At 42.5% G+C, this 20,153-nt stretch overlaps 1 protein-coding gene across 1 annotated transcript; it reads left to right on the forward strand.

Moving 5' to 3' along the window:
• The first annotated feature begins 106 nt into the window (after positions 1 to 106).
• On the forward strand, positions 107 to 3,942 carry LOC129107118 (E3 ubiquitin-protein ligase rnf146-like). Its single transcript, XM_054618502.1, has 2 exons — positions 107 to 286; positions 928 to 3,942. The coding sequence occupies exon 2, from the start codon at positions 929 to 931 to the stop codon at positions 1,997 to 1,999; it is 1,071 nt and encodes a 356-aa protein (XP_054474477.1). The 5' UTR covers positions 107 to 286; position 928; the 3' UTR covers positions 2,000 to 3,942.
• Positions 3,943 to 20,153: the final 16,211 nt, after the last annotated feature.

Consider the following 20,153-nt stretch of genomic DNA (forward strand, 5'->3'; position numbering starts at 1 on the left):
TAGACTTTTAAACTTTTTGGGGGGGGAAATGAGTGAAACCTCGCTTCTTTATTTTCGTCCGCTCATATCAGGACTCGCGTCACGTGATGCGCTCAATCTACAGAACGCGTTGATGACGCGGCGGAATCACGTGATCTCGATCCAGGAGCCCTGAACTCAGCTGGGCTCGGCCGAGAGAAGCGTCCCGACAACAACAACACTTTATGACCTCATGTTAGCGCCGCTGCGTCGGTGTGTGTGACTGCTCTTCTGCCGAGGACGCTGCTAGAGCCACCCCAGCGTTCAGGTGAGGGTTTTATAAGCTGCATAGCCTGTTAGCACACTGATAGCTAACATGCTACATATGCTAGCTTAGCAGTAGTCAGAGGCCTTTGATGTACAGGACCAGTCAAAAGTTTGGACACACCTTCTCATTCAACTACTTTGAAGAATGTAAAATATAAAACATATTCTGGTTTGTTGAGCATTTGTTTGTTTACCACATAATTCCATATGTGTTCCTTCATAGTTTGGATGTCTTCAATATTAATCTACAATGTAGAAAATAATAAAAATAAAGAAAAAACATTGAATGAGAAGGTGTGTCCAAACTTTTAACTGGTACTGTGTATATATATACACACATATATATGTATGTGTATATATGTATATGTATATGTGTATATATATGTGTATGTATATGTGTGTGTATATATATATATATATATATATATATATATATATATATATATATATATGCCACGTCAGTCTGTTCTTAAAGGCTTGTTAACATTTCTTAAGCTCTGATCATTTGAAGACTTTACATCACTCCTGTGTGTATAAACTATAACTTTATGCTTCATGTGTTTGAGGGCGTTCCCAAAACTATCAGAGTGTGCTCTGCATGCCTATTCATTTGTTGTTATAGTGTTGTGTTTCTCTTTGTAGCATGGCGGGCCGTGGAGAAGTGGACTGTTCAGTGAACGCCCCGGCTCCCTCCAAGCTGATAGAGGAAGTAGGAGAGACTCCAGACCCTTCCGGTTCCACCGCCGTAACCCCGGAGTGTGCCATCTGCCTCCAGAGCTGCGTCCACCCCGTTCGCCTCCCGTGCCTCCACGTTTTCTGTTTCCTGTGTGTGAAAGGTGCCTCCTGGCAGAGCAAGCGCTGCGCTCTCTGCCGACAAGAAGTCCCGGAGGACTTCCTGGAGCGGCCGGTTCTCCTGTCGCCTGAGGAACTGAAGGCGGCGGCCGCAGGGGTGAGCCGAAGCGGAGCGACGGGGGCCGGTTCCCGTGGTGACTACGCGTGGTACTATGAGGGGCGCAACGGCTGGTGGCAGTACGATGAGAGGACCAACCGGGAGCTGGAGGAGGCCTTCGCTAAGGACAGGAAAAGCACAGAGATGCTGATTGCTGGGTTTCTTTACGTGGCCGACCTGGAGAACATGGTGCAATATCGGCGGAATGAGCATGGCCGCAGACGCAAGATAAAGCGGGACATTGTGGATATCCCCAAGAAGGGTGTTGCGGGACTGAGGTTAGACCCCGAACCTGTCCCCATTCTTTCCGCACCAGTTGTCACCCCAGCTGCGACAGATCGCGTCAGCTCAGCGGATGGCTCGGACACTGATGGCCAGTCGCAAACGTCATTCTTTGGGATTATGGCATCTCTTCCCCCTGTAAGACCTCCAACACTCCTGGGGCGCCACCTCACCAGTCCCCTTCCTCCCTCGCCGTCAAGCGTGGAAGAGTCGTTCTCCCAGCTCCTCATCAGCCAGCCAGAGGGTGAAGAGGTGGAGGGAGACGATGAGCTACAGACGTACGAGTATGCGTCCGGCAGCAGTGAGAGTGAGGAGGAAAGGGAGTGCGAGAGAGGGGGAGCAGAATCGCTGCGGAGACGAAGGCAAAGACCGTTGAGAGAGAGCCAGCCAGCCAGGATGCCTCCGAGGGGCGGGCCCTCCAGCTCTGCTCTCAATCTCCGCTCACGTAGTCCTGATGGACAGTGCACTGTGACGGAAGTGTGATTGTGACTGGGCAGCGATATCTGTCCAACAGATCACAGTGCTTAAACTCTCAACAGGTTGAAAGAGAGTATGCATCTTTAAAGGTCCCATGAAATGAAACTTTTTTTTGTGGTGTTATTTGTAACACTGGGGCAAATTTTCCACATCCATCATGTGCCAAATTTGATTCAAAATACATCTCACTTATTTTTATATCAAAATATTCAAAGATCTCCATCCAATTGAATGTAATCTTAGTTTTGTATGATATCCGGTAAACCGTTTCTTCCAATCTTGCAGGTCTACAAAGGTAACTAGCAGTAGCAGCAATAACATGGGTCACTGCTTTGAGTATGTTATTTTTGAAAATGATAATTGACAGCTATCTCCACTGTTAACATATAATATCTTAACACCTGGGATAAATGGTGCTCATATTTGTTGTCTTTCACCCAATATTGCGTTTCAGGCAGAAATGCTGGAACCGTTACAACTAGGATCACAAAACAGTCGAGGTGGAATCTTTGAAATTATCTGGAATAATATTTAAATATAGGTCTGTATCAACCATGACATATGCAGATAGGAACAAGTCTTTAGCAGACATAATCAATTCATTTGCCAAATAGCTAGCTAGCAAAACAAACGAGCAGATGGTGTCCACAAGTTTAAAAACTGTTGCTTTAGGCTACAATCTGCTGTTTTGACTTAGAGAGTGCAGTGACGTTGGCAGTAGTCTAAGCTGCACATGTGGTGGGAGATTACACTGGGCATGCAGAAGGTTGTAATTCTACAAAATTAGTGGGATGCTATCAAATATTCAGAGTGCTGCTGAATGCATTGCTTGGTTACAATTCAATTAACTGGGAATACTTTAAACCAAAACATGCCATAAGAGCTAGTATCGCTTTATATGTGTATTACCCTCCAAATAAGTTAAGTATTTAAATTCCAAATCTTTATTGAAATTGTGCAAATTCCTGAGTTTAACTTCTGTTTGAAAATTTCTAGAAATCTCCTGACGCTTTACAACCATAGTTACAACATTAAAGCCATTTCAAGGGACCTTTAACATGAAATAAAGCCTTTTTTTTTTTTTTTTTTTTAAGACTTAAAAAGCAAGTTTCAGTCAGCAATACACTGTAAACAATGGTCGTCTTGCATCGCTCTCAGCAACAGCTTATGAAGTGAAGCATAACAGTCTTGTTTTCAGGCCAAAATAATGTGACGGACTTTGGCAACTTCTTGGTCAATGCTGTCCAAATAACTACCATCTGTCACTGTCCTGCGAAATAGCAATACAACTGCTTTTGAAATGAAATAACATCCTCTTTGTTCTCTATTCTTTTGAGTTTATTTTTAAAGTGGCTGATGTGTTTTTTTGTTTTTTTCTTCTCTCTTTAGAAGTGATGGTGTAAAAATTAAGCTTAATTGTAGCAGCTTATGTAAATGTTACAGAGAGTTAAAACTGCTCACATTTATCTGCTTGCTGATTTAGTTTTTTGACGTAGAGAAGTTTGCATCAGGATCTAATTAATGATATTTAAACTGGAGTTTGTGTGTGTGGCTGCGTTTGGGCGTAGAAGGGGATCAGAGACGGCTTTCCCTCTATTTTAGTGTGGAAGCCTTGTTTTAATGATGGTGTGTGTTTGTGGAGTTGGGTGCTGAAAAGCTACTGGCAAAACCACTGGAAAGTATCAGGCTATATATGTAGAGAGACTCATTTGGATTTCTATTTCTTGTCATAGTACTCTGGATAGGGCTACTATCTGAGCACTGACGTCTACTTGGACGATCTCAAGCTGTCCTCACACGCTATGTTTATTCCCTTTTTTTGTCTCAGCTGTTATTATTTTAACTGTCAACTTTTGTTGTCAACGTGTCTAACCATCTGGATTATCCAAACAAACTTGTCTGTGTGGCGTTTCCTCTGTGATGTTTTGTCAACTTATTAAATGCCTATAATTTAAAATAATATGTTGGATGCTTTACCTTTTTTTTTTTTTTTTTTTTTTTTTTTTTTTTTTTTTTTTTTTTTTTTTATAAATAATGTAGGAATACTCAGTCTTTTGCATTAAAGAATAATGGGAAGACAGTGGTGACAGGAGTGGCACTGGTCCATCCATAGGCCTGTTTGCAATGTGTTGTCTACATATGTTGTAGTGTGAGAGCCCACAGGATGGAGCTGTTTCACAAATTAAGCAGCATTTTACCCTACCTGTTGTTTGAAACCCTTTCTCCAAACGGCTCCAAACTGGTTGGGTGAGAGCCAGTGAGAGCAAAAATATTTATTTCCCAATCCTCTCCCGACATAAAACCGTGATTATTTTTACAGCGTTATGGTGTTGGTCTTGTCCAATACAACCAATAGGGGCTGTGGGACCAAGATTACTTGCATTAGCAGGTGCTGACTCAAGTATAGGTCTCTGAATGTAAAGGTTTGTTTCAAGTTTGTCAGAAGATGAGACTTTGCCAAAACCGAGACCATTGCCACTATTGCAGCTGAGCTGCAGTGTTTTCAAACTGAAGAAAACCCACAGGCTCCGTGTGTGCAGATGGGCTGTGACTAGAATAAGAAACGGGTCTTAATGAGCCAGACTTTCAGAGCTTTAATATAACCGTGTTCTTTGTTACTACAATGACGAGGGTGGTGATGTGTTTCTGCTTTGGGTATAATTTACATCTGCAGTCTTTAAAATATGCTAAGCCTCCTGAATAAAATTCACATTCTTCAGTACCTCACTTAAATTCATGTCTTGTCCTCGGGCAAGGTTTGGTCAACACAGCTGTGGTGACTTTATCAATTTAATTTAAATTGATGTCTAGTTCTTGAGAAATCAGACATCTAATTTTATGTTCAGTATGGTTGCCCCCTTCTTAGTCAATCAGTCCACTAATCTGTCTTATAATATTAAGATCTCTTAATCGATTAGTGGTGCTTTATGCTTTTTTCCTGCTGAATTACTTTTTTACAAGAAACTTAGCAGCAGAAATTTATAAGCATATCTTTTAGGTGGTTATTTTTTTAATGTTTCTTTGTGGATATCTTTCAATTTAATCAACTAATCTTTTAGTCAACAAAAGAGAGTATGTCAACTAATTTCTTAAGTTGAGGACAGCCCTAATGTTCAGTATGTAATATATATATTTTCTTTACTCAGGTGAAACATAGGGATTATCCGCCACCAGTAAATACATAAATAAATAAATAAAATAACTTTATTGAGATTATTTTAAAAAGAGGAAAACTAGGAAAACGCTACCTGTAGCTACCATTAGAGACCCATCGACATTACCGTCCATTGAACAAACTCACCACTGTGACATTCATTACAACGGAGCAATGGACCATAAAACGCTCTACACAATGCACACACATATTGACTTGTATTCAATGGTAAAAGAGACATAGACACACATCCTTCCGTATTTTCAGCACAAGGTGCAGCTGTCACATCTTTCCCTTCCTCATATGTAGAAACTCCAGTGATTAATATGAAGGTTGTCTACAAATTAAATATTTGGCGGTGACTGAAGGTCCTTTGTTGTGATCACTATGGTGATGGAATTGGAATAACTTGGTCTCACTTATCATAAAAGCAGACTGTCACTTACTCAAGTTTCCAGTCAAAATATCACATGAAACAATATGTGTGATATTTTTCAAATCTAGAACTCTTTATGCTGTACTGTATCCAGGTACATCAAGAATAATGACATGACACACTGTGTTGTTTGGGCATTAATCTGGCATGCTATGAGTGCACTGACAGATTTATATGTCATGGAAACAGACCGCATTTAGATTGAACCCGTATAGAGCGGCGTCCGTCGATGCGGAGGAACACTACATTGCGTCTGAGTTAAAAGGAGACATAAGTTGAATGTGTGTCTCTTAACATGCGTGACACCCAGACGAACATACAGACACACACACACACACACACACACACACAGACAGACAGACGGGAGACAGCACAACTATATGTTTTCACGCACTCGGTTGCCCTTTAACTCCCTCATACGTGACATCATATCCTGGTCACATACCTTCTGTAGCCTTGCCTCTTCACACCACAGAAAATACTGTCTCCAACCCCTCCACAAATAGTCCCGTCATACCCACATCTTTCGCCACCGTGAGGCCCACAGTAGACCATTGTTGTTGTGTGGATTATATTTGACCTTGTTTTTATGGAAGAAAGTCAACTGTCCATGTCCTTTTGAGAGTTGTTTCTTGTGTAAGAAAAGCAGAATTGTGCGTAATGTGTGTAACATGTTTGGTATCTTTGTGTGTTTAATGGTGCAGCTAGAACTTTTAGTATTTATCTGTGCATGTTGCGTCTAAATTATGTTTATTATGTCATCAGTATTTCTAACCATAATCCTGGGATTCATAGACAGAGTATCTCGCTCCTGCAGGAGCCAGGAATGACCTCACTCATACTGTAACCATCATCGACCTAACACCATTAGAGCCTATCAAGTGACACGCCACGCTAAGCCTGCTGCTAGTGAACCATTTATAACGGCGCTGCATCACGTCATAGCTACATAAAGTTTATATTATGGGTATTATTAATTTCTACATGCAATATCCTGTGACGGCAAAGTCCATTTTTGGTTTGTAATGTATCGTTGATGCTCTCTAAAGAAGACCGTGACAGGTGAGATATAAAAATGGAGAAAGAGCAGCACACTTTATTGGCTACGTTATGACATACGCTGAGCTAAAAGTTAAAAATATTATTTTATGATGTTCTCCAAGAATCTCAGTACATGATGGCATCATAATGTCAGACTTTTAATGGTTAAACATTATTAGCTTTGGTTAGCTTATAATTATTTTATGATGTTCTCCAAGAATCTCAGTACATGATGGCATCATAATGTCAGACTTTTAATGGTTAAACATTATTAGCTTTGGTTAGCTTAGCTTAGCCTTAGCCTATCTTTAGCCTTTAAACAAAACTTGCCCTCCAGCATCTTTGAATTTCTCTTTTGTCTTTTTGCAAAAAACCTAAAAGTTGTGATATAACAACTTTGTCTCTGTGTGTCATGTCTAGATGGTTCCAAAAACTGAAGAGACTCGCTGCCGGACAACTTCTCCTCACCTTAACCATTCAAAGTCAACGCCTAACCTTAATTATTCGAAGTCAAACATCTCACCAGAGTTTTTCAAATTGCGAGCTAACATCTAGAAAAGACTGTCTTGGTGGAGAACAATGACTTCCTGGAATCTCTGCTGGTTTCCTGGCAACCTAGACTTTTAAATGTAGATGTGCCTGTGGACAGATTTTTAAAAACTTTTCAACAGAGCCAGGCTAGCTGTTTACCTCTGCTTTCAGTCTATATGCTATGCTAAGCTAATGAGCTTCTGGCTCTGGCTTAATAAATAGAATACAGGCATAATTTGATCATCTAACTCTCAATAGAAAAGAGGAAAGTGAACAAACGTGTGTGCCCTCAATTTATGCCATAATTTGAGTTCAAATCTGACAATAGAATAATACTGCAAACGAACTAAAACCTTCATTAATCGAGGATTTATTGCAGGGCTGTTGTATTATACTGAATTAGCTTTGGCTAAGTGAACCATACGAACAGGCATCTATGGGTAGATATATAATGGCAGCGACTCTGGAACTCAAGTCCAGTGTCAAGTCCCAAGTCTTAAACTTTGAGTTTCGAGTCCTAAACAAGTGTTAATGGACTCCTCACCAAATGTAACGCTATTTCTGTCTCCGCTGGTAATTTTCGCCCTACACGTTTTGCATAATTAAGTTTTGTTTTTTTAAGCAACTAGGTTGGTCATTTTCATTTCTTTTAACTGCTATTTAGTAAGGTAATATTTGTTCGTCCTGGTTCTCTTCTTCAACTTGATTAGATGCTATCTGGTTGGTTAAAACAAAGTGGACATGTGGAATTAAGTTTTGACTTGTTGGGAAAGAAAAGCTTTGCCGTAAGTTGATTCAGGAAATGAAGGGAACTGAATTGATTTGTAGCACACTTTTTTTAAATAACATATTTTCGTTGATGTTAAAGTCTGTTTTTAACTATCTAAAGTGAAGTCTTAAGTCATCAAATTCGTGACTTGAGTCAGACTCAAATCCAAGTCATGTGTCAACAGCTCTGTGTGATGGACTGCTTTAATGATAAGTGGGCTTATCGGGGTAATTGGCTTCGTCACCTTGAACCACCACAGTACAAATAACAAAGGCCCACAGTCAGACACTTTACCAACAAATATTCCAGAGCTTTTGTCAGCCACCTACACGCGCTCAGTTGGAGTTTCTACATATTTAAAAGGGGAGAGAAGTGACAGTTGCACCTTCTCCATTAGCACTCAGTCGCATTTCAGCCTGTACCTCCGTTCTGCAGCACAAAGACGGAAATCTAACAAAGACAGTCTGTTGTTCCCTCAGTCTGCCAAAGAGTTAGCAACCCACTCAATTTACCTTTTATCTTTTATCTATCGTATCTGATCTGACTCATCCTCGTCTAGATGATGCAAGAGCATAAAATACAGCTGGATGTGTGTCTGTGTCTCTTTCACCATCAATTACGAGTGTGTGTATGCGTGTACGTTGTGTAGAGTTTGTTATGGTCCATTGGTCCTTGTTTACATCGTCACGTTAGCATTTTAGATTATAGCGGTCAGTACAGCCTCACAAAGCTGCCGGCATGCAGACTTATTGTCTTGTTATTCCTCTGTGGTTAAATTGTGTGTGTGCTGTTTTTGTATTTGTGTGAGGTAAACATGTTGTCGTGGGCTTCGGGCCAGACGGCGGGGCCAAGTAGTGGCTCCCAGCTGACCGCTCCACTGAAACCAATTTAAATCTGGTCATTCGGCGCACGATAAATAGACCACTATAGTCACCTCTGCCGGGCAACACCAGCTAATCCCACGAGAGCACCCCAGCTCTTGTTTTGAAAGGCGAGCTTGGCGGGTTGTCTTTCAAAGAGGAGATATTTGGGCCCCATTCTATTTTAATGGAGAGGTCTGAGATTCTCAAGAACCCCTTTAGGGTCCTCCCAGCTGTCCTTGATGGTCCCACCTCTTCTCCCGCTACACTCATCATCTGGCATTTGAGATGGGTCATTTCAGTGGACGGACGCAGAAGCACTGACAGTTCTGACATGCGTACTAAGATAGAGCGAGCAGGACTGCGACACGAGCTGTGCTCCAACAGATGGGTTGTTTTGTTACTCTGAAGATAAAGTGGGTGAAAAATTGAAGTGTAGAGTGATGGGATTTAAAGTACACTTATGATCTAACAGGGTTGATTCGTAATTTAAGCCGTCAACACCCCAAGTATGAACAAGAGCTTATAAATCCATGCTGTGCTTGTTATTGATTCAAATATTATTTGCAGACTATAATACTATTGCAGACGTGATTTTGACAGAAAGCTAACTTTCATTGATCTTATTTATTATCTTTTAATTCCTAACTATTATTTAATATCTTATATCTGTGAGATACAACGACAGGGCACTCCTTGTGTTTCAGGCACAGCAAACTGATGTCACGTCTGCGTCACAGTTTCGTCCCGAGCCTCTGAAATAACACCAAAAGATCATGACCTGGCTGTAAAAAAGGTGTCCGTCACTCCAGTTTGTTTATGATACCGTGCACTCACATGTCCGGTGCAGGTGGATGCCAAAGAGGGAGCAAGCTTTTTAAAGTAGAAGACCAACGTAAACAATGCAGAACTTGAAAGCAGAGGACCATGCATGCTGTTTGAGACACGCAAACGTCTCTGGACTGTTAAGTTTTAACAGGAGAAAACATTCCGTACGATGCAAAGAGAAGCACTGGAGAACCCCGTAAAAACAGATGTAGAACAGCTCAGTTCTCGGGTCGTGCGGTCCTCTTTACATTTAACCTCTGGAACAGGGTGGTCCTGTCACTCTTCTGTCCACATTTTTTTGAGAAGCACACACACATACAAGTGGTAGTTAACTGGTCTATTTTGAGTCCGTTGCAGTAGCAACTGAATGAATGAGAGGCTTGTCAGGACAGTGATGCAGTGCAGGGTCAGAGGTCAGGGGACAGGTGGGAGTTGGTGAGAGGAGGCAGGAAAGGAGCGTTAGATTCACACACGCTTCAGACAACCAAGAAGACATTATGTCGGCCACTAGAGGCCAATTCGGACAGATGTAACTCGCATAATCGAGCGTGTAAAGAAGGTATATTGAGCTCGTCTAGATGAATAGAGGCTTTGAAGTCTGCCTAGCAACTATTGGAGACAGCCTGTCTCTGTCGGTGAAACTTTGAATTGACAGGGCTCAAACAACAGGGCACATAACACATCAAACCCTTATTCAATTTCTTCACATTAATTACATTAACGTCTTTGTGATCCAAAGTTAAGATAAGTGATCATTTCTTGTTTAAAAATGGACTAAAAACGCACATACCTACGGAAGCCTAGAACGCCCATAGTTGCTATAATTTACTTTTCAAGATAAATCTTTTTTTTTTTTACAAGAAAGCAATATATTCCAATATAACAAATCTGAAATTAAGATATGTCGTGTAAGCGGTGTTGTTAGCTAATTCAGCAGCTAATTTGATACTAAATGTTATATTGAATGAATGGTTTAAAATTATGGAATTCAAAAGCTATTCAGTTATCAACGCTTTTACAACAGACTTATGTTAAAGAGTAGTTCATGTACATTCAAAGTAAATGTGCCTGTAAAGTTTGCATAACTCAGTGGTTTTTGAATTATACAAATTCAACCAACCAGTGGGAGACCCAAGAATCAATGTCGGAAAACCACAGGTGTGACTTATAACTTTAACGAGGGCTCAGCATTAAGTGTCCCAGTCGGCCATTAGTTTATTAAATACACCTGTGCTTTAATAGAACTTTAATAAATCTGCAGTGGAAAAAGGCCTATTTATAACATTGATACCCCAGTGTCTGCTGATTATACTCTCTACATATCAACTTTACTTTAAATGTAATTTAAAGACTAATGAGCTATTATTGCTTTAACAAGTTGGATCTAAATGTTGAACATCACTACCTTGCCTTTGGGGACATCATGTGACACAAATGCTTTCGGGTGTCCTCCAATCGCTGGGCTGGTTGCACACACACACACACACACACACACACACACACACACACACACACACACACACACACTAACACGCTCTACTAATTCATTCAAAAGGGCAGATCAGCACCCTTACCATGATCAAAGCCAACATCGGACACAACTGCAAGTGGGTGTCCTCAAATGTCTGGGCTGGTTGTGCACGCACACACACCTAAACACACACACACACTCTCTAGTTACTCATTCAAAAGGGACTTACCCTTTTCAAAACCACGAGAACAGATGCAGCTCGTTCTCAGGTGAGATAAATGAGGCTCTAGGTGTGAATATATGTTTATGAATTTGTATGTGTGTTTGAGTACTATTGGAAAAGATGAAGATACTTGTAGAAGATCTTCGGATTGCTAAACTATCTTATTGATGGGTGTTGCCTCTTCCATGGTAGGAGTGGGCGACATGGTGGTCTGCTGACGTCAGGGTAGCCATGGCTACAGTTCAGCTGTCTGCCCTTGTGTTCTCTTCCTTTCTCTGACTGTCATCCGTCCGTCTCTGCTCTCATGAATAGCCTGTCCCGTCGGAGTACACGCTGTGCCAAGCTCTGCCATGCTGACATGCAAAGAGTGTCCTCAGCCAAGGGGGGGAAGCAGTGGAAAAAACAAAGGAGAGAAGGGGGAAGCAACAGGAGGAAGAAAACATGCACACCACACACAATGTGTCTTTGGTGTGCATGTTGAGCAATGAGAGCGTGCAGGCAGCAGCTTGCCAAGAGTTAGCAGGAGGCCTGATAAAGACAGGAGTGATGGCCAAAAGGGACACCTTGTTAAAATACCCTCATGCAGGCCAAGTAGGTGCCAACCTGTAAGACAGGTTCTCATTTACACACATGCAAAGTGAGAATAGTGACAGGAAGAGGTAGGGAGCGAGAGAAGAGAAAAAGAGGATATCGCAGAGAAGCAAATAGGGGAAAGGTATTTTCTTTAAGGCAAACCGAAAATCAAATTCATGGATAGATAAATGATAAATGACAAATCAAACAAAATCCCCGGTTTGTCGACACTTCATTGGAGGGAGAAAAAAAGTGATGGGTAAGATGAAAGAAAGAGAGCTAAAGAGAGAGAGAAACCAACGTCCCCCCCTTCCACTCTTTATTTATACCCCCAAAGACAGCAGGATAAGATTTCTGGCACCGAAACACACGTCACGCTTGCTATTTCTGGCTGAGGTGCCACATAGCACCGCATGGTAGGGTGACAGGGCCGAGGCATCATGGGGCCAAGCGACTTCCGTACAACCCGCCCCGGCCTTTTTCAGGACATTTCACACTTTGGTCGCCTCTGCTATAAGAGAGAGTGTGTGTGTGTGTGTGTACGAATGTGTGGAAGAGCGTACACGATTGATTTTTGCGTACCCAAAATGTTTTATTTGGTGCGAAAACTGCGAGATATGTACGCTTGTGTAATTTAAATTTTGGGTGTTGGTGTGAAGCTGAGAGAGTGTGTTTCCTCACATTCCACGGTTCAGGAGGTGTCGGAGAATCCAGAGGTTGTTGATGCGATAAAAAAATATATATATATAATTAAAACCACATAATCCAAGCCCCTTGTCTCAAAAATCCCTGTTTTTTTTAAATTGCCGCGTTTTATCGTACAGTTCCTCGGGGGAGTTTGAACCAGTGGATGTGTTGGAAGTTGGTGAACATTTAGCTCGTTTGCAACAGAGACTGACACCACTTGAGCTGCAATTGCGCTGGCATGCGGGGAGCTGCCGATATCAGATATCCATAGGCCTGACATGCAGTAAATCATCAACACCCTGGAATATGAGCCGTCGTTAATGGAACAAAGCAATGCTGCAATACAGAGACTCAGGAGTCTTTATGTCAAAGCACTGTCATATTTATTAACAAGAAGAAAAAAAAAATACATTAAAGGCATATCATAGTTGTCTGGCACAGCTGTTATTTGAACATCTTAAATATATTACTTTGACAAATGATAGAGTCAAACACACAGTTTTGGACAGTTAGCAAGTTGCTGCTGTGAGCAGAGTTGCGGCTTCATCTACTCCTACTGGTGGCCATGTTGAATTTGATTCAACGTGGCCACCATGAGGATTAAACACGTGAGCATGCACCCTCAAACTAGGGCTGCATGCAAAATCTCATTATACAGAAAACACCTGAAATTTAAATACAAAAAAAGAGGGTTAAGGAGGGGGGGGGATTGCAACTAAGCAACTTGTTGAAGTGTTGGCAAAGGTTTCAGCACGGACGAAGCAAAAAAGCCACAGCAACACTGGAAAATGTTGTGGATGGGTTTTTTTTTTTCATCTTGAACTTGGCATCAAGATCTTATTAAGCATTTCTTTAACTCTCTTAAAGCACTTTGTTTCACAGAAAAGTCCTTAATATTTACACAGAGAGGGGGGTTTTTTTCCCCGGAGGAAAAGGATCACATAATTACGGTCTCAGTCTGAGGAGAATACGAGATGTGAGGCCGGTGCTTCAGAGCGGGACTTGGCGCTCTGGTCTTGGGGCTAGGGGGGCGAGTCAGGGGGCTTTGGGGACAGTAGACTGGGACTGATGGGGTGGTGATGATGGCAGTAGGGGCGTGACCGGCCCACCTGGAAGGGGGGCGCTGGTTGGCTGGCCGTGCAGGACGAGAGAAGCTCCTTCTAAGGTCGGCTGGAGACATCTGGGCCGGGTTTACCTGAACGGAGACATACCGATGACACGTTAGCTTGAACAGTATCAACACATGTTGCGTTGGTTGTTGAGCTTAACTTCAAATAAAGAAGCTGAAAAAAAAAACACCTACCTGTCGTGGATCCTGTCTGTGAGCCGTGTGTCCTGATCTGGGACTGGAGCTGTACTCATGTTGGATGTCCAGCATGTCCAGCAGCTCAATAAGTCCTTCATCCCTCACTCGGCCACAACCTGTCGACTCCTGTCCCGCTAACCCCCCCCTCTGGATCTTCTGAGCTCCAGAAGAAGCACTTAAGACCCTGTGGTCCATTTTGGGCTCCACGTGTTGGGAAGCAGGCTTCCTTGCTCTCTCTCCTTGAGCCGGTCCTCCATCTCTGTCCGCCCCGCTGTTAGCCCTGGGTCTTATCTTTGGGCTGCCCACCACCTGTGATCTCCTCGGGGACTGCTGGGATGTCCGCGGGGACCCTTTTGAACCACCGTAGGCTCCTCTGTGATCCTTGTGGTTCTGTCTACCAGAGTCTGATGCTAACCCCCATTCTTGGCAGGGCTCTACCTCTGCTGTCAGCACGTCGGAATCTGCTTGGCATTTCTGGCGCACGGGCGCCTTGCCGGCGACTGCAGTGGCTCCCAGAGCTCTGCGCTGACAGCCGGGGGTGGAGCACTTTGGCTCCGGAGCCGGACCCTGATGGGTCACCACCCCCGATTCGGTGAGCGTTTTGCCCTCGTTTTCCTGAAGCATGGCTCCAAACTTCCTGAGGACGGAGGGGCTTCCGCACTTCCTGTCTCCCAGGACGCCGGGACCGAAGGCCTTCCTGTCCGAGGCAGGAGATTCAGCTGTTGTGACGGGGAGCTGTGAGCGCTGTTGTACAGCGGGAGCATCCCTTTGTCCGAGAGGCGGCTTGGCACCTGTGTTTTCTTTGTTGGGAGAGCTCTTCGTGTGAGACACTTGGTTCTTCCTGTTTTCAGTCTGCTCGAAACTGGCCAAAAGTTGCTCCTGACCAAGCCTGAACCAAACCGGAAACAGACAGAAAATAGGATTTCAGAAAACAGGTGTTTCAACTCACATCAGGTCATTCTGCAAAGGATTCATGAATGTGGCTCCAGTGCTCTTACCTTTCATTTCCAGAGCTTTTTCTGACCTCCGTTGTCGGGCTCACCTTGATTGTGTCACTGAAGCGCTGAGAGAGATGAGAGAAATACATTTCATTATTTTATACCTTAACGTTCCATAAAGCACTGCTAAAACTACTCTACTGTACTTTAACGTCGGCTGTGCACTTGGCTTTTCATGTCGAAAAGGAAACAGTTTAATGTCTTGGCTGTCTTCCCTACTGCTCTGTCAGGAGTCGGTGAAAGTATGTGAAACTAACTCCTATCTGGTATCAGGTCCATGTAAGCAGACTGGAAGGAACCAGCTAACTGTGGTCCATATGTTCCTGACTGAACCCTCGGCTTTGACTCATATCATATCCACATATCTGGTTTCCTAAGATGTGCAGATGCCAACAGAGTGATACACAAGTAAGGGAAATTACAAGATCTGCCTTCACTCACCACGTGGCGAGCTCCATTGTTCTTCCGGCTCATTTGCTGCCCCTGCCCCAAATAATCCTGCAACAAGTCTCCGATCTCCGAGTTGGCGTTGCAGTACCCATAGCCATTTTGATGACTCACAGGGTAGCTGTATCCACCGGGGCTATAGTTACAGCCGTTACTATAGTGATGTGGCACAGCTATAGCTCCAGTCTGATTCTTGCTGTGATGGCTGGGCGCAAAAAGACCATCGCCGTGGTGCCCGAGGTCGCACTCCAGCTCGCTGCCATTTTTCTGGTTGTCAGCAGTGACATCGTTTGCTCCTCTGCGGGCCTGGACGTCATTGTACAACTGAAAAATGGAAAAGGAAGAACACATGAACAACCTACTACATGCACATGTTGTACACAACTACATGCAAAAAAACAGCTCAACAACAGGAGCAGTGTTTACATTTATTAATAATTATCTTATAATTTTCACATACTAATCTATATTTATGATCAGAACATGTTATTCCACTTTGCACAACCATCTGTTTCCTGGCGCAACCTTTCATACTCCTTTTGTATCCACTTTCAGACTGTGTGTGTGTGTGTGTGTGTGTGTGTGTGTGTGTGTGTGTGTGTGTGTGTGTCGTTCAGCAAGTCTGTCGGCACATCACAGTTTAATTATCTTGTTAACATTTGTCTGTATCATTGCTCCAACAAGGCCATGAGGTTGAGTCAGTCGGTGCGCTGCCAACAGTTTATTATGGTGCACAAACACATACACACACACACACACACACACACACACACACACACACACACCAATTAACACACACTCAAGGGACTACAGAAGTATTTCATAACCTGGAAACAAAACCATTAGCATTTTCACAAACTATTAAAACAGTGTCATATTTTAGTTTAAACTCATTCGGATCAAAGTTAAACCAAACTCCTAAATAAATCTTATAGATTCTATGCTGCTGAATTTCTTTATCTTTCTGATAAAAAACTTAATTACTCCATTTTACAGTTAAAGGCATAGAATAGAACTAACCATGAACCCGAGCTACTAAATTGAACCTCTATATTTCTACCTTATTAGGTGTAGTTTTGTACAGAAGAGATCAATAAGAGGAGAAATTCGAAGATACTGACAGTGTTGTTTAAGAGTCCAGCCTAAAACACTGGTTTGCTCCTCAAATCCCATTTTTACACATTACACTTTACAAACTGTCCACTAATCAACATAAAGTCCACACTGCATGGACCCAGCTACTGTATTTAATGCTTCATAAATTCAATATAATGTGTGTTTTCAGGGAAAACGACTGCTTGAAATCTCCTTTTTGGAAATTACCTTTGTCCGATCTCTATCCGATTTGAAAACAGTCCAACGTTTTTTATGCAAAATCTTACCTCTTCGATTTTCTTCTGGATGTCCTGCAGCTGGTCCTCCCACTCCTGCATCTCTGAGTCAAAGTTGTCCATCACCTCGGGCCTCTCTTTCCCCCAGCCCCGGCCCCCGTGTTCCAGCCCACGCTCCAGATCAATGGCTGCCATGAAGCAGGCCGATCAACACCCAGAGGCCTCTTTAAATGGTAATTTCCCCTTTTTCCTGTTCCACTTTCCTGTCAGAGGTCACAGAGGGATGGAGGGATCGATGGCCTGGAAACCCTATAAAGACATGGAAAAATACTTTTTTTCTGTTTTTCTGTCATTTTTTCTGTCATTTGGCTCCAAACCTGAATTCCAAATTACTGTTTTATAGACTAGTGAAAATCTTTTTATTCACTTTTTTACAATATTGGTCAACCTGTTTCAAAGAAGATTAAAATACACTACTGCAACAGTAGCAATGACACCCAAATAAGGTTAAATTGCAGCAATTGAAACCTATAAATCCCATTACATTTTTTAAAAAGACTTGTAATGTTGGACACTTTATTCCCCTCATAAAGGTCAGATATTTGGGGCCCTCTCCTTCCACGTTCTTCTAAATTCACAGGCATGTAAGCCTACTTATGCAGCACGTGTGGACAAGAGTGTTGCATTACATCTCGTGGTCACTTTGACCTCCGGCCTGCCTGTTCACCTCACCACATGGGGGGGGGGAAAGGTCAGTGTTTCAAACGAAGTGTTCAACCTCACAATGTCCTTTGTACTCTCTTATATCTCAGTTGCATTCAAGTTTTGCCCCTCAGATGGATCCCCAAACACTGTAAAAGAGTCCTGGTCGACATGGTGGTGTTAAGTCCCAGTGGGAGCACTAATAGCCTAACTATTATTGCAGCCTTGCTGTTGTGTTGTTGCATCATTAAATATGACAAGTATCCTGGTCGAAAGTGCCCGAATGTACCAGCACCTTCCCTCCCACTTGTGATGCAAGAGTAGAGATATTAATAATCTTGTAACTATGCATAGTAAACTGTCTGCATGGCCTGTGCGCATGGGTGAGGGTCAGAGAGAGAGAGGGGAATGTATGTCAGAGACAAAATCAAAACATAAAAAAAAAATGAAAAATGAACAAAAATATAGAAATGATTATGAGTTCAAATTAAATTGCAGTTATAAAATTGAAATAAAAAAAAAAGCATCACGAGGCTAAACATTACAAAGGGGAACTGCAGGATTTTCCATCCATGCAGTCTAAAATTGTCTTAATATTTTGGATCCAATGAATTATATACAATTACTATAAAAATGCATCGTTCCAAATTACACTAAACCATAATACATTTTAATAACGGCCATTTCCACCTCAATAATAAACAACTGTTCTTACCTCTCTCAATATAAAACTTTTCCCTGCTCCAGTATAAATCCTCAGCCCGCTCTAGTTCCTGCGCTCTGCACTCCGGCCTCTCCAACAGATTCACTCCCTCTCTCCGGTGCGTCCTCCCTCGCTCGCTTTTCCTCAGCTGTGTTACGTAAAACCCGCCCTGTCGGACTGGATTTAAAGAGCCCCTGTTCTTCTAGTTACCCCCTCGGTGTCGGGGGTTAAGTCCGGTGTGTTGAGCTTGAGGAGGGTAAACAACTTCTGTTCCAGCCGGGACTACCCAGCCTTTATACCGCTCCCCACTGTTTACGTGGGCGCGCCATTGGAGCCGGCATCAAATATCATAATGTCAAATTTATTCCACCATTTGAAGTCTCGATGGGACAACTGTCGTCACCGGCATCCTGGCTATAATTACTGGGGGGGGCTCACGGAGCGAGGGAAAGTGTTTACATAGCTATTTCAGCTGCTGCGACCTCTCCGCCAATGGGCTTCTCTGTTGCTACTCTGCTTTAGGATGCTCGGGCAGATTTGGTCTTGTGACCATACCCCACTGCAAATCATTTATTTTTTATTTTTCAAGGGATGCCAAATGGGTGTGTGTGACAGTGTGAGTAATGATGTGTCATATAGTCATTAATATCTTTATTGAAGGTAGTCACTAAAAGGAAACTGCCATGTGGATGCCTAGCATGAGTGGAACAGTTTTACTTGTAAGTCATTGAACGTCACATGGGCTCTGCAATTTTTCAATGTTTTACAACATTCTTCTGGCGTATTATTGCTTCAAAAGAGCAAAAAAAAGTGTAAAATCTCATTCGCTGTCCTGGAGTAACCCGAACCCACTGCAGTGACGTCTGAAGACAGTTGCTACTGTTAATCTGACACACCATCAATTACTAATCAGAGGTCCTGTTGGGAATTTTGGGGGCCCTCCCATGGAAAAATTCTGACATTTGGCATTCAATGGGATCATCAGAATTCCTTCCAGTTTAAAGCCCCGGGATCATCACCATTATTGCCCCACCTGTTATGTTTCCTAAATGATGACGAATGCTTCAGGAGTTGAGGAGAGGGGAGAAAAACAAACTTTATCCTTACTTTACCTACGAAGAGGCTGACTGCTGTCATACTATGTTTAGTAACAAGGTTAAAGCAGCACATAAAAGGGCGAGGAGAGGTGATTTAAGTTTCCTCCCTTACGGCCTTGTGATCTCTAGGCTTGGTGAAAGCAATACGAAAGCCTATAGGCCTCCATTTCTTATCCCTATTCCATCTACATTATCAGTCTAATGATGTGTAATAACATCAACTCAATGGACTACTTACTGGCTAGCAGGGTCTTATCTCCGCCTTACGTCATGGTCTTCATCAGCAGTAGAAGGAGATAGAAGATTATGATATAAGGCTTTTGTCCAATTTCCTGTTGGCATAAAGAAAAATACATTTCATAAATACATTTATTCACTTTCTTGCCAAGACTTAGACAACAAGATTGATACAACTCTCATGTGTGCTAAACATGAAGCTAGAGCTTAGCATGAAGTCAGGAAGTAGGGGGAAACCTGGCTCTCTCCAAAAGATAAAAAAAAACCAAATGCGCCTAGCAGCACAACTTGTTTTATCTCATGGCTTTAATCAGCCGTTTTCCTCTGCTTCCAGTGTTTGTGCTAAGCTAATCATCTTCCGGCTCTACCTTTACATGTAGCATACAGACATAGCAAAGGTATTGCAGCAACATGGAGGCACACAAAGTAAATGACCTTTTAATCACATTTTACTTTACGTAGTGTTTGGTGCAGTGTTTGTGTTGTGAAACATGCAGTAACAACGTCGTAGCTGCTATTTTCATTTAGTTCATTTGTGCTTCTTTGCTAGCATGCCGTACTAGCCTACTCCTCCCGTCTCTTTTAACAGGGTTTCCTCAGATACCTGTAATGTCTTAAACTTTGATTTTCAGAAATATTACCCCATAGCATTCTCTAGTCGATACTTTAAATATGATTATTTTATACACTGTTGCTATTAGCTAATTGTGCTTTGGGTATTGCCGTAGGTCTTCTGTAAATTACATACAAACATCAATTTGTTGCG

The sequence above is a fragment of the Anoplopoma fimbria genome, chromosome 18, assembly GCF_027596085.1.
Source record: "Anoplopoma fimbria isolate UVic2021 breed Golden Eagle Sablefish chromosome 18, Afim_UVic_2022, whole genome shotgun sequence".
Lineage (NCBI taxonomy): Eukaryota > Metazoa > Chordata > Actinopteri > Perciformes > Anoplopomatidae > Anoplopoma > Anoplopoma fimbria.